This window comes from Stegodyphus dumicola, chromosome 4 (assembly GCF_044657685.1).
Source record: "Stegodyphus dumicola isolate Sdum_Otavi_A_Nest chromosome 4, ASM4465768v1".
Classification (NCBI taxonomy): Eukaryota; Metazoa; Arthropoda; class Arachnida; order Araneae; family Eresidae; genus Stegodyphus; species Stegodyphus dumicola.
In genome coordinates, this window is record NC_140771.1 from 77434809 (window position 1) to 77450472 (window position 15664).

Sequence of the window (15664 nt, forward strand, 5' to 3'; positions counted from 1 at the left end):
TAAATGAAAATATATATTCATTAAGCAATTAAATAAAAACAGTAAATAAAAAGGACATTTTCTATAAAATTTTTGTTGAATTCATCTTACTTTAAAAAGCAATAACTCGAGTTCATAACATTCTTTCTTTTCAAAACCTAGATCATTATTTCTTATTTTCTATTTTTATTTATTTTTTATACTGAAATTAATACATTGCAATTAAATTGGTTTTATTTTCTAAGTAAGGTTATGTTCCTCACAACATTTTTATTCTAAATGCGGTTAGTCTTCTGTATTGATCAGGTGTTTTATATTGTGTTTTAGAATCAAAACTCATGCTGTGCTGCACTTTAGTATAATTTTAGTAGTAAAAAATAAAATAAAATAAAAAAATCAATCAGTGTTATTTTCAGCTTGCTTGGCCCAGTGTTCAGCATGGCATGCTTAGCTTGGAAATAAAAAAAGAAAGAAGATAATAAATGTGTGTATTCAGAAAAATGGGTACACAAAATACAGTAAAACGTTAAACATGCAAACATAGTGTAAATAAATCATAATGTTCTCTAATGCTGAATCACAAAAATTTCCAACTGCAGCAAATTGTTTAATGTTTTAAGCTTTCAGTTCAAGTATTAGGACATATAAATGCTCTTTCCAGCAATCCAGTAAACAAGATTGGCATTCTCCCGAAACAAAAAAACTTTCTAGCGACTTTATCAAAAAATATATAAATCCATTTTAAAATGTGAAAATGGAACAAGTTCTATTTGAAAGGCTAATCCTCGAAGTGCTAAGGGTTTGACCATAGCTGTCAACTCTCCTGTTTTTACCCCAAGACTCCCGCTTTTTGGGCACATCTTCCAGTTTCCCAGTAAGTGAACGAATTTCCCAGTTTTTAATTTTTGCCCTTTACTAATGAAAGTGTTTTTCAGCAATAAAATTAAGCTATGCTAATAAAATTTGCACAGTTTCAGTTTTCTTGAATTAATGAAGCTTAAATTGTACAAATTTCTCCTATCTTTAGTGATCTTCAGCGCAATTTTTCTTATTAAATTTTGTTTGATCTGAACTTTATTAATCTACTGTAGACATTTATATTTTTATTCACAATGTGTTTGGTGTGTATAACCTTTCAGGGTTTTATGTCTGGGAAATCCACCATCGTTTGTATAAACATTGAACCAAATGTTTAATTCATAACAATTTGTATTTAATTTTGTTTTAACCCTCTAAGCGAATACGGCCTATATTTTTTGTGATATCTGTAAAAATGTATATATGCGTGCATATTAAAATGTCAAAGAAATTAAGGCAGTATATCAAAAGTACACCAATCCAGGTATGAAATACCAGCAGAGTTTTTACGTTAAAATAAAAAAATAATTTGTTCTCATAGTAGTTTTGGGAAATTTGTGTTTCCTTAGCAAAAACCCTGGCCGCTAAGAGGATTAATCATATAGTACGGTACTAAATTTATCCACACAATGCAATGTCCATTATTTATTAATTTTATTTTTATTGTTTCTGAAAGACCTCATAAATTAAGCTTTCCTTGCCCACTCGGAATTTTCTCAGTATAACAATGTAACATATGTATAAAATGAAATTAGAAAAAGAGCATTAAATTTAGAATATGTAATTAAATATTAATATGATCAGAATCATATTCTAAATAGTTCAACAAACTGAGTCTGATTAAAAAGTGAGTTTAAGTCAAATTTGAGATAATTTAAAATGGTGCCACCTTGCAATGGGAAAACCTCTCCAAAACTTCTGGTTTTTCATATTACAAGGTCGGCAGCTATGATTTGACCTTTGAAAACCTAAAGTTTCTCAAAATGCCATGAATAATTAATTATAATTTTGAATATAATTCAAAAATGACCTTTTTTCACTTTGTATCTTGACTTCATTTCTTCCAGTATATATCCAACCCAAAACTGGATCCACCAGAAGCTGGCAGAAATATCCTGAGAAAGCTTTGATATTTTTTATCAGCGAGGATTAGACAAAATCAAGAATGTACACCATGTCCACAAAAATCCTTACCCATCCTTTATTTTCACAGCCATTGGTTGTAGACATAGTATACTTCCAGTTACAAAAATATATTAAATGATGCAATGATTCATGTTTTGGCATTTTTAAGTTTGAAGAAAATGATGTAAACATTATGAAATCTAATTTTTTATACATTCCTTCATTCCTGATATTTATATTTAGTAAAATTTTTACTCATTATGAAAAAGTACAAAATCTTACAATAAGAATTGACTGAGATGCTTAATATCAAAATCAGCAATTTCTGACATTGTATTCAGTTTGCATTGAAATGTCAATTAGTAAGTAGAATAAATTGTTGATTTTTGCTTTCTTAATTACTTTTTAATGATACTGTTTTTTAATTTAGCAGTGTCCTTAATTAATGGGGTTTTTATACTTAATATGCTGAATGAATTTTCACACAATTTATTAAACTTTTAAAACGTTTTTACTAAGTTCATTTATGTTTTCACACAAATAATTTATAAATATGCATTATTAATATTTTATTTTAGAATCATAATCTGGTAATCATACAATAATTTTATTACAGTATATATATTTTAATTTTTAATTAAATCATATATTAAGAGTTGGGTATGTGTGCATACTGAAGCCTGCCAGTGTTTTCTGGAACACAGAATTCTGTAAGATTCTGCGAATAAAATCTCAGTTTTGAAAGAAAAATATATTGATCAATATTTTTCTCAGTAATCTACATCATGTAATCTCTTAACATGAGGGAACTTTTCCTGAATAATATGTTATTTTTAGTTATGTACGAGTGTGAACATTTCCCTTTTCAATCTGTTTATGGTTTCTCATATTCCCATATATGATACTCAATTTTACTATTAAATATCTTGGCCAATTTTTGTTCTGCATGAGTCCTCCCCCTAGAAACTGCAAAAAACATGTAAAAAGTTAGGTTTCTTACTTTATAATTTTTTTAATACAAAAACATGAAAATATGAATTTTTACATTTTAAAAATATTTTTATAACTCGTAGTATGTGCCTACGATTAAAGGTTGCAAAAACAAGGGCCAGGTAAAGACTTTTGTGGAGATGGTGCATGTGTTGATATTTTAATAAAGAAGAGGGTGGGTTACAAAAGAGGAAAAATTATCTGCATAGAATTTGTCTTTCTAATATATATTCATGTAGATGCTATATTAGTGTATGAATCATTGGTCTGAAGTTTAAGTACTTTTATAATTTGCATTAGAATTTGACTCATAAATTTTTTTTATATTATAATTTGCTTATTTAACTATGAACACTTTTATTTTTTCTTAGTAAATAAGCTTTTGTTTGTCAGTATCCCTTTTTGACGTTTCAGAATTGTATTCACATTTGAGATTCATTTCAGCATATCATTATAGCTTGAGGAGGTAAAAAAGTGGATGTGATGTCTGTGTTGACATTAATTTTTAATGGCTATAATTTTTTAATTAAGTAATTTGGTTGGGGAATGTGGAGTTTACTACTCACCCTTTAGATAATAATTTCTTTTGAATTTTTTGCTGGTTAATCAGATTACTAGCAGGCACCAAAAAGCTTTAAAACCAAAGTTTCCATGACAGAGAAGAATTTCTTTGTAAATTTATTTAAAAATTAGCAAATGATTGTCATTTTATGTCAGAGACTGCTCACCAATGACCAAGCAGTAAAACAGCTGAAAGATTATAGCTTGGCTCAGGTTTAAATCCTTTCAAAATTAGATTTTGTGGTATTTCTCCCATGTGTTATATAAATATTAGGCAATTTTCCTTAGGGAATCCTTCATAAAGGCTTCCCTCCTTTTAGGCAAATAGCACTTGAGTGTTTTGTTATAATCTAAATAATTCTAATATTTATGTCTGTTGGAGCAGAATCTCAAATTTGTTTTCATTAGTATAAAAAAAATCCATATTATCTTAATGTCAATCAAGTCTTTGAATTCAAAACAGCCAATATTAGATCATAGCTGCCATCTCTCCTGGTTTCTCATCACATCTCCCGCTTTCACGGTAGATTACCGAATCTCCAGGTTTTTAATTTTTAGCCTTTAATGAGGGAAGTGCTTTTAAACAATAAATGAGTCTTCAATTAAGCACATTCTATTCCCCCAACCTCTGATTTTCAGAATAATTTTTCTAATTAAATTTTATTTCAACCAAATTATACTTTTCTAATTATATTTTATTGATCTTAGTCTTATTAAGGTTCATTTGATCTGGGTTGGTTTTATTCTACTATAGATAGTTGTAGATTTTTATATGAAGATTCAAGCAATGTTTAATCAGATAACATTTGTATTTAATTTTACTTCAATATATGGTACATTACAATATATGTTTTATCCACACAGAAACTATGTACATTAATTATTGATTTATTTTTCTCAGCGTAAAACTGTAACAAATTTTAAAAAATTAAGTTAGTTTAATAACATGAAATTTAAAATATCCATTTAAATGCTAATATAATTTACATCAGAATTAAATTACAAATGTTTCAATAACCTAAATCAGCCATTATAAAGTGAACTCAGTCTGGATTTCCCTTGAAATGGTATGACCATGTAATGTGAAAAACCTCCTGATTTCTCCTATTTTTTAATTTCTCAAGGTTGGCAGCTATGTATTAGATGCAGAATGATCGACATATGCAATGGACACTCATTAATTTGAACTAATCCAAAGGCCTTCAAAAACTTGTATTAGAATTAATATTAAAAATATCTCATTAACTTATATCTCTTTAAATTGAAAATAATAATATAAATTAATAATTATAAAAATCTCATTAACTTGAACTAAAAATTTGCCCTCCCCCCCCAAAAAAATTCTTTTTCCTTTTTAGCAGAGAAACTGCATAGTGTATTTATTATTTTGTGTGTCAAAATCATCTGTATTTCTTTTCTGTTTAAAGAGGCATGAATTGACTTATTCTATTTCCCTTCGATAGTTATATATCACAATAAAATAACACCACACATATTATAGAAATAACACATTCTAACTTTCAATACATTCATTTTCCATAGTGACACTCTGGTGGTAGGTTTTTTTCTTGCAGCATAACATATGAATCGCAACTTCGAATGTACAACAAAAATATTCTCGCAGAATATATTTCAGCGCCAACTCTGGTGGCGCATGCGCTATTAGACAAGATTCTCCTCTATCGCCAAGTATTTCTCAGCTAATACAAAACAAGACACATGCCTGCATTCCTATTGCATTTCTGATAAAACGTTAGTGTCCATCTCTTATCAGTGTTTAATATAAAAAACTGCCTGATCTAACCTGTTTGCTTAGATTAATTCAGAGCCCTTTATGAATGAGTCTGGGTAGGGAGTGAATCATTTGTTTATTTGTTATCAATTTTCTTAGAATTTTGGAAAAACCAGTCTTTACTACTGGTTCTAGACAGCTGCTTCAATTATTTCTGCACGGCAGAGAAGTTAATGTGCTCTAGTTTTTCTTGCTGATTACATGATGTAAACGTGTAAAAATTCAGAATGTCTACACTTGGTAAGTACACAACTGTTAACTTTGTGGAGACGAAGGTAGAAATTTTAAAGCAGGGAATAGTGAATGTAAAATAAAGTTAACAGCTGACTGTGGAATTTAAAAAAAAAAAAAAAATTGTCAATTCATTTGAAAAACAAGGAAATCAGTTTTAGATTCATGGGGAAAATAGAGAGAAGAAATTTATGAGTCCCAAAAAGGTCTTAAAAAATTATTACAGATGAATTAGTCTGCAATAAGGCATGAAATGAATCTATTACAGATGATGGTAGACTGTTAAGCATCCTAATGATTAAGCCATAATAGACTCTATAAAACCTCTGAAAGCATTTATTTGGATTGAACCTTCCTCTGAAAATAAACTGAAATTCTTATTTCAAATCAAGAAGCTGGCTAAGAAATACTGTAGACATAATAAACAAAACTAAACATCCATTTTAGTTTTTCCCAAAAGTATAATTCATATTTTTAATTAAAATTTACTTTATGCTTCATTTTGTGATTAACCCTAGAATACTCACCCTTTATATTTAGCAAAGGGTATTTCCTGAAAGACAGAAAATATCTCAGAATCAGTTACAACTGCATCTTAAATACAAAAGAAAGTAGGTAGTATATCTGAGTGATATTGGAGCTAGTGTGCAAGGTTTAGAAGTTATGTGTGCATTTCATTGTTGTGCGAGTAAAATTTATGCAGGTTAGCATTCTAGGGTAAGGTAAGTCTTTATTGCTTTTTAATATGTTTAATTTTAGATAGTGTAGTATATTTTCTGGTATTATACATACTTGGAGATTCTTCTTCAGTAATACACTTTTAAAGTCATATTTTTCTCTTAACATTGGATAATTCAAACTTTTTCTGAGAACCTTTGAGTTTGAATTAACAAGTGTCCACTGTATTTGTTTTAAATTTCATTTCCATTGCTAAATGTTGTTGCGATTTTTCTGACACCAGTTGTTGCATTATTTTCTTCGTTCACGTTCGTACAGGGTTCGTGGATTTGGAGTGAATAACGACGCCACTTGATGAAGTATCGAAGCACACTTTATTTAGTCAATATTAATCAGGACAGCTCCAATAACACTTTTTACAGTCATCGAAGATCTACTATAAACATGTTGGAACAATCAGCGACACAACCTTCACTCTGTCAGGCAATAACAGTGGAGACAGCTTCACTGCAAAGCACCCGAGTACAGCTCCCAACTCTGCTTGGTCGTTCTCGGAATTCCACGTACTCTGGAGACTCTCCATACGATACACAAGAGTATAGCTCTCGACTCAGCACAGTCTAAGACAAAACTCGATGATGCACTAATTAATTTGAGATGCACTAAAAGACTCTCGATGCACTCGACGAACACATCGGTGCTAGACTTCGAGACACTCACTCAATGACTATTAGCTCGCTAGATGAGGCACACGCACTGACTGCAAACCAGCAGGGCTTGTGTTCGAGAACATTCTGGGCTAAACCGATAAGAATTCGTTCCAGAAGGTTCTCCATCCGTTCATGGTATATTGCCAATTTTGTCACCAAATGGGTGATTTCTCATCAAAGGTGGCAACCCTGCCCTCCCTTGCCATTTTATGGCAACCATAAAACTGCTTTGTGGGGAAGCCATCTTACCACACCACGCTTGAACATTTCGTAACAATATCTAAGAGAAAAAGAGATAGGTATGTCTGTATTCATTGTTGCCAATTAACGTCGTGGCGCGCAATGAACTGGAAATTGATCTGTCAGCACTATCCTCATCTTCAGGGCAGATGTTTTTATTTTATTTGACCTGTAATTCCTTACTAAATGTAGTGTTTCATCTTGATGTACTCCGATATAATTTAAATCAATTTCCTCGTCATTATAAGTATCACGAATACGCATAAAATAGCTTTCTGGTTGCAATTTTCTAATTTCGACTATGCGTAATGTATGCTTTACGCATGTGCGCGTTGAAAGAAATGTTTAATCATTTTTAAATTAACAACATTTATATAATTTTTAAATTAAGTAAACAAATAAATATTAAGGTTTTTTTGGTAAATTTTGATACCTTTTAGATCAAAATTGCTCTTTATTTCAGAAATTACGTTTTCATATTTTTAATTGTATAATTTCTGCATGCCATCTTACCAATTTAAACTGATGATATATAATCCGGAATCGCCGAAGTCCCGATGAGTCCGGATTAAAGACTTTTGACTGTACTCCCCCCCAGTGTAATTGCAAACTCTTCAGTTTTAATTTGAAATATTAAAAGAGTAGAAATTTTTATTAACATGTTTATTATGAATAACTTATTTATCAGAGAACAAACATTCCCTCTTCCTCAGAATATTCTATCTTCTTGAATAGTTTAAATGAGTGATCTAAACTATTCAAAAATGCTATCTATATTCAATCTAAACTATTTCATAGCTAGTTCATTACGTTTAGTCAGGAAAATTAAAAGTGGAGTTTCAGTGGGAACCCTAAATGTGTGTTTTTTACTTTCTGTATTCTTGTTTTAGTATTACTAGTTAATTTTATTTTTCAGTTAAATGGATTGGCGTTGGAAAAGACAGATCGTCGATGATTGAAGTTTTTTGATGCTTCAAACAGTAGAATCCATTTTGTGTGAAGAATGCAGTTCCAAGTTTCACCATGTCATTCATAATGGCTTACTTGTGCTGTTTACTTCGGGAAGGTCAACAGGCTTTTATGCCAATTTTAACAGCACCTTTTAATCAGCTATTAAAATTGTTATTGTCTTTTATTTAGGCAGAAGAAAAAAAAGTAACAGTCATTTGTCTGTTTTCTTATGATGATTTAATATTCTGCAATAAAATTTCTAATATTTTTTAATAATTGTGTTAAATGTGTTCAATACATCTTGTTTTCATTACCATTCATATTTGTTCTGAATTTTGTAATGCTTTGAAGTAAAGATGTAATTATTTCCTTGTGAATGTAATTATGTTTTTGAGAGATAATTTTAGTTATCTTGCATATTAGTTTTGATAGTTATGTGATAAGTTAAATTATAGTTAGAAATGTTTATCTGTTGTTATCTTGATTGTTTATAAATCATTAAGAATGTTTGTGATTAAATGGATATCGGTTATATGCAGTAAATTTATTATACTGATGTATTAATCCTTAAAAAATATGCAAAATTTGATTATTTTATTACTAAGCAATTAAACAATGAAAACTAATTATATAAACTATAACATTTTCCGTTTCATATATAAAATAATTTTTGTTATTACTTAATTATGCAGTCAGAATTGTTTCTGAAAACTTCAACAGTTCAGACTTTACTAGTATTGTTGATAAAAAGAAATTTTTCAAAATTAGTTTGAATTTTTTTGGCTATATTTTAAATTAATAGAGGTGAGAGTAGCAGTGTTTTCAATTCCCATCCCTCCCCGCTTTCTGTCTAATTGAAAAGCTATTTATTGTATTACTATGCATTTGAATAGTTGTTTCAAGTGATTTTTTAAATGATAGATCTGGCCTAGTTTATCAAATAATACGGGATGTAAAAAACTTGTATATTTTCTGATATCATAAAAACCTGTATTTAAAGCTGCATAAAAGTTAATTTTATTTATTTTTAAGATTTTTTATGTAGCATTATCAATCAAGATTATTTTCTTAAATGATTTTGGCTGCAAATCTAAAAATAATGATTAATATACTATAATATTTATTATCTCTTTATATACAGTAAACTTATTATAAGAGTAATGGAGCAAAGTTACTTATACACTTAATTTTTTAAGTAATTTTTTTAAAAGTATATCATAGGGCAAAAATAATTTCATAGTAAATTCATTAAATGAAATAAGCTATCATTTATGTCACTTCTTTTTATCTTGCAATTGCTAAGTTTTTGTCCTCTTACACTTAGTAGTGCCCTCTTATACTCTTATTGTACTAATTATTTATTTGCATTTATAAGGAATTAAACATTAATTTTCAGTATAATAATTTTAGGAAATTAAATTCTTGTGAAAAGAAACCTAAAAATTTGGATTTATAGTATCAAATTATTAGAAACAGGTTAACTTTTTCTACTGGTTGACTCTTGAGATATCCTTTTGTTATTATGATGATCTGACAAGCATGTTTATCCTTTATATTATGATGGTGCTGACAAATTTGAAATGTGGGAATATATTGAGGATACAAATAAAACCTTCACCATGTATTTTGTAAGAGAAGCATACCAAAAAAAATAAATAAAATTATGATTTGTTCATTTCAAATTGTGAAAATAAGTATCTGGTTTTAAAACATAAAAAATATTAACCATTAATTAAAAAATAAATCCTTATCAGCATAAGATTTTGGTTGCAGATTATTGTTTTATTTCAAAATTCCAAAATATTAGGTTACACGTTTTTTAAAATAATTTTGTCGCCTTCAAATGACTTTTAGTTTTTATATATTTTTAATTTACAGTTTACTTCAGAATTTTTTATATGTAATGACAGTGAACAAAAAAAAAAAAAAAAAGAATGAACTGGATACTGCATGTAGCATTTTCACTTTGAATGCAAACTGTTTGGTGATAACTGACTGTTTCTCAAGTTGGTTTTAATAATTCTTAATTTTGTATAAAATACATGTTTTTAAAGCTATATACATATTTAACAAAACTCCAGTGTGATTATTGCAGAAATCAGTATTAATCCATTTCATTGAATGTGTAGCAATTTGTTGCAAGCTGAATGGCCGTCCATCTGTTTTTTTTTTTTTTTTTTTTGTGCTTTGCTGCACAATAACTATTTGCTTCACAGTGAAGCTCTGGGCACCACAGATGTATTTGAGCATAACAATTTACTTGTAAGTTCAAATGCATAACATATGCAGTATAAAATGACTCCAGCTGGCCTTTTATAAAAATCCCTGAAAAGTGTTAATAGCAACTATCTTAAAGTATTTGAAGAATAGAAGTCAGCTAGAAGTGTAATATAATGTCAGTCAGAAGTTCAATGTAATTTTGTCATAAACAGTACTTTCATTTTAAGTATTATGACTGCCTTGAAGTACTCTCTGTGAATTATTAATGCAGTTAGTCATCTTATATACTGTGTTTAGCCACGTGGAAGAAAGAACTGTGCAAAACATTTCACCAGTAAAACTTCACATCATTTAAAACTAATTGCTTGTCTTCTTATTACTTCCAGCATTTTTGTGTTTATAAAGCCACACCTTTTAGTTTTTACCCTTAATTGAAAAATAAATAAAAATAAAAATTCTATGAATAAGCCTGTCTATTATTTACAATATCTTTTTCATTTAGAGACATGAAAGCTGCTAAAATGGAAACGGTACATACCACATACTAAGTCAAAAATTTTTATCAGTGAGAAGGAATTTATTTCTGTGTTTAGTTACTCTTATTTATTGTCACTATCTTGGTACCTTTGAAGTAGATGCCTGCATTATCAGTATCACTACTGCAGGTACTAATATCCCACAGCATGTCACCAAGACCTGCAATCACAACTAGTCTTTTGCAATTCTATGTAGCATTCAGCCAACCAGAATAGGTTTTATGCTCAGTCGTTAAATATGTGCTGCTGTGTTGGCACATGTTTGTATGTGCTATTTCTAATCATTCATGTGTGTAAGCCACACTTCTGATTTTCATAATTCTTTCTTGGGTGAGCAAAGTTTATGCACTCTTTAAATTTTTTAAAACAAAAGTTAAATTTCCTTGTGTGGAAGTGCAAATTTTGTATTCTGAATTTGATATGCTGAAAAATATAGATTATTTAAAGCATTTGAACTTCTGTAGTGTCTGTTTTTATTACATAATGTATCTGCTTATATTTCATGTAATAAGTTTAATTAAAATATTCTCATAAAATATCAGTAATATGTTGCAAAAGGTTACAAATTATAATTTATGGTTTAAAAGTAATTTGAATTTTAACGTCTTCGAATTTTTTGCATCGAAAGTCAAGTCACTGGAACATTTTCTCTAAGAAAGAACTTATTTTTACCTTTTGTGGAATGGTTTTTGCTTAACATTTTAAGAAATAATTAGTGTTCGTTCAGCCACCAAAATCTGAAAAGAAAGTGTTTGTGTATCATAGTACATTTTCTAATATAAATATTTGATGGTTTAAATATTCCTTTAAATAACTGCCTGCTGTTTAAAAACTGAATTATAGCTTAGAATTCGAGAAGGGAGGCCTGCCTTCCCCTTTGAATGAAACTATTGGGGTTTTGATAAAAATTGGGATTATTATTTTTAAAATCAATTGAAATCTTTTAAGCTTTTTTTGGTTTGTTATGATGCAGGACATTTTAGTATTTTTTCATAGCAGATTTATCTGCTAAATGCAAAGCTGTGCACAATTTTAATCTAGGTTATTTAAACGCATTTTCAAAAATAAAGTCTGATCAAACCTTTGAATGCTACTTTTTGCATTTTAGAAAAGTTCTAAATGTAATTTCAGAATCAGCTGATCATTTTAAAATAAAAATTTTTTCGTGTTTTGATACCAAGGTGTGTAATAAAATGGATTTGTGTTTTACATCAGGGTTGTTTATAAATATACTATTATTTATGTCTGGCTGAAACCTGAAGGTGTAACTTTTATATTGTTCTTACATAAGAAATATGTTAAATATAGCCACAAACAACTTTTGTGTCTGGAAGTGTCTCTCATAAAATATGTAAACTTTGCTTCTACAGTTTTAAAATTTAAAGTAATTATAATGAAATACTTTGTAAAAATAAACTGCTATTGGAACATTGATTAAACATTTAACTATAGTAGTTTTTCAATAAACAGTGCTGTGAACATTACTGTTTTTACTTGTGGGTATATTAGTGCTGTATAATTATCCTCAGTATTATGTAATGTTTCCTAGCTATTCGAAATGACAGTACAAGGAACTTTGTGACACGTTAAAATGTGCCAGAAATCATTTGCCATTATTAGAATGGCTTCTGTCATGTATTCTGAACAGATCTGTATGTATGGAATATTTCTAATTTGGGTCTATTGAATGTTTTGTTGATATGCTAATTTCCAATTTTTATTATAACATTTGCATGCATACTTTTCTTAAAATTTTGATTTCATTATTTGTCAGATTCTGATAGAACTTGTTTTCTTCAGAAAGTCATTTATTGATTTACAATATGTGAAAATTGGTAAACTTGAAGCCGATTTCAAGTTTACCAACTGTGCCTTTTTTTTTTTTTTTTTTTTTAGGTACTTAAACCATGATTACATGGATCTGCATTATTGACAAAATGAATGGCTGATTTCTCAGACAATCCCCCCTTTTCTAAGAGTACATTTTAGCATTTGAATATGAATAAATGGGGGGGGGGGAATTCTAACTGTAAAATATATTTAAAAAAAAAAAAAAAAAAAAAGCAACTGAACTAGTTAACATCTAATTGTGCATGTTGTAATTACCTTTGCATGTGTTACATAATATAATAAATTCATGTGTGTGTGTAACGCATATAGCAACTGTGCATGAATCTACTTTGCGTAACAAACTCATGTCAGATATTTGGAGGAAAGAACCTGTATTGAAATTCGAATAAAACTGTGATAAAGTATGGCACATTTTTACTGTGTATTTCAGTTCTATCCCTGTTGCATTTATATCGGGCATTGATGGTAGTATAATGTATTTTTAAGCAAATATGTCTCTTCTTTGCACATGTTTTGATGTAGGAGATATGTCAAAATAAAAATTTTAATGTACTAAATTTTCCGTTTATTTTGATTTTAATACTATACTATAAAAACTATATATTCTAAATACTATAAAAAAACGCTAATTCAATATAAAATCTCGGCAAGTTTCATTTTTTTCTTAACAGTGTTGTTAAATTTACCGAAATTTTGTTGTGATAAGAGAAAGTGTTTTAGTCTAAGAATAAATGTTGAGAAATCTGCTGATGTGTATCTAATTTATTATACAAACATTTAAGAATGATAAAACACAGCAAAACATTCATAGAAAATTGCTGAGTGTATTTTCATCAGTATTCCATTTCACCACTTTTATTATAATCAGGAGAGGTTTTCTGCCAACAGAAAATCATTTTTGCCTTGTGTGGCAGAGTTAAGGCAAAATAGGTAAACTAATAAAAGAATTTGAAAAGATTGTATATTGTTACGAATTTGGTATTTAAAAAGCTAATGTTAGTTCATTTATAAATTAAATGATTTTATTTCTCGCGCAGTGCAGCGCGTGTCGAATATTAAAAGAAAGCTAAGCCGAAAAATTGAAAATACAAGAGCGTGTGCATTAAATAAATAAATATCTCTTTTATTTTGAGAACGTACTAGAAAATTCTAGCGCGTGATTTTAAAATCTTATAAAAGGAGGAAAACATCTCAGTTCGTAGTAGTTGCTTAGTTTGTTGTTGTTTAGAAAACTGCTGTTGTTGATTATAGCGAATTCGCGTTCTTTAGCTGTTTTGAATTACGTTCTATTGTACATTTGAGTAGTTAAAAGATAACTACTGTGAGATATTGTAATACTGCATGATAATTTGAGAAAATTTAAGCATTTTTGTTGTGATAATAATAAATTTTTGTTCATTTTTCATCGGACTTGTGCATTCATTTCATAACGAACCCGTACGCATGCAACAATTTTTGGTGTCAGAAGTGGGGTTTGAATGCCAATCACAAGAGCGATGGAAGAGCAGTTAAGACAGCTGATGTCAGCATTTGCTGCATTTAAGGAAGAAATGAAATTGGGCCAAGAATCCGTTAAGGAAGAAATGGAATTGGGCCAGGAATCCGTTAAGGAAGAGATGAAATCCCTTAAAGAGGAGATAAAAGCAGGTCAGGATGAAATGAAAAGAGAAATTACCTGCGTAATAGAAAATAAATTTGAGGCTATGGAAGGCAGAATAGACGCGGTTGAAACTAAAGTTGGACAAATAGAAGAAAGAGTTTCTTCGGTAAAAGAACAAGTAGAAGAAAGAATTTCTTCTGTAAAAGAACATATAGAAGAGAGAGTTTCTGCCGTCGAACAACAAATTGATGATAGGGTTTCTGCTGCCGTCGCCAAAGAAGTTGACAGCCTAAAGAAGTGCATAGCGACGGCAGGAAACAATTCTGAAGGTTTCAAATTTTTATCAATGCCTGCTCGTTCCATTCTGAAACTATGAAAGATAAAGAGAGGAATAGAGGATAAAGGAGAAGTCGATAAAGAGAGGAATGCTGCCGATCGCTTCATTAAAGATCTTCAAGTTGTTTTCTCCCGCTCGTCTTCTGACGTGGGTCGAACTAGTTTGACACGACACAGAATAGATACCGGCAATCATCCCCCAATCAAGCAACATCCAAGACATCTACCGTTTGCTAAACAGGAAGAGGTGCGAACACTGTTAAAAGATATGGAAGAAAGCGATGTCATCGAGCCTTCAGTCTCTCATCGTCCATGGGCATCTCCAATCATCCTAGTCAGAAAGAAAGATGGCTCAACAAGATTTTGCATCGACTATCGCCGGTTGAATGAGGTTACGAAGAAAGACAGTTACCCTCTTCCTAGAATTGACGACATTCTAGACACCCTTTCTGGAAGCAAAGTGGTTCTCAACACTTGATTTAAAGAGTGGGTATTGGCAGGTAGAAATACAGCCTGAAGACCGAGAAAAGACGGCATTTACTACGGGACAAGGGCTTTGGCAATTCAAGGTGATGCCGTTTGGACAGTGTAATGCGCCGGCAACATTCGAACGTCTTATGGAGACTGTTTTGAAAGGCCTTTCCTACGAAGCCTGTCTGATATACCTGGATGACATCATCGTTGGAAAGAGTTTTGAAGAACATTTAGAAAATCTTAGGAAGGTGCTTCAGAAACTGAAAGAAGCCAATCTGAAGCTGAGTCCCGCTAAATGCAAATTTTTCCGAAAGGAAGTGACTTACCTGGGACACGTCATCTCTGCAGAAGGTGTGCGCACAGATCCTGAAAAGGTATCAGCCGTTAAATCCTGGAAACGTCCCGAAAATGTTCATCAGCTGAGAAGCTTCCTAGGGCTTTGCACCTACTATAGGAGATTTGTGAAGGAATTTTCTACCATCATAAGACCCCTACACAAGCTGACAGAGAGCAACCAAAAGTTCTTGTGGAC

The 15664-nt window shown here is 30.3% G+C and overlaps 1 protein-coding gene across 1 annotated transcript in view; it reads left to right on the forward strand.

Moving 5' to 3' along the window:
- Positions 1-13279, forward strand: part of Adss (adenylosuccinate synthetase) — a 64856-nt gene extending 51577 nt beyond the window's left edge. The window contains exon 13 of the mRNA XM_035354054.2: positions 8081-13279. Coding sequence (XP_035209945.1) covers positions 8081-8133 — 53 coding nt within the window. The 3' untranslated portion in view covers positions 8134-13279. The remainder of the gene's footprint in view (positions 1-8080) is intronic.
- Positions 13280-15664: the final 2385 nt, after the last annotated feature.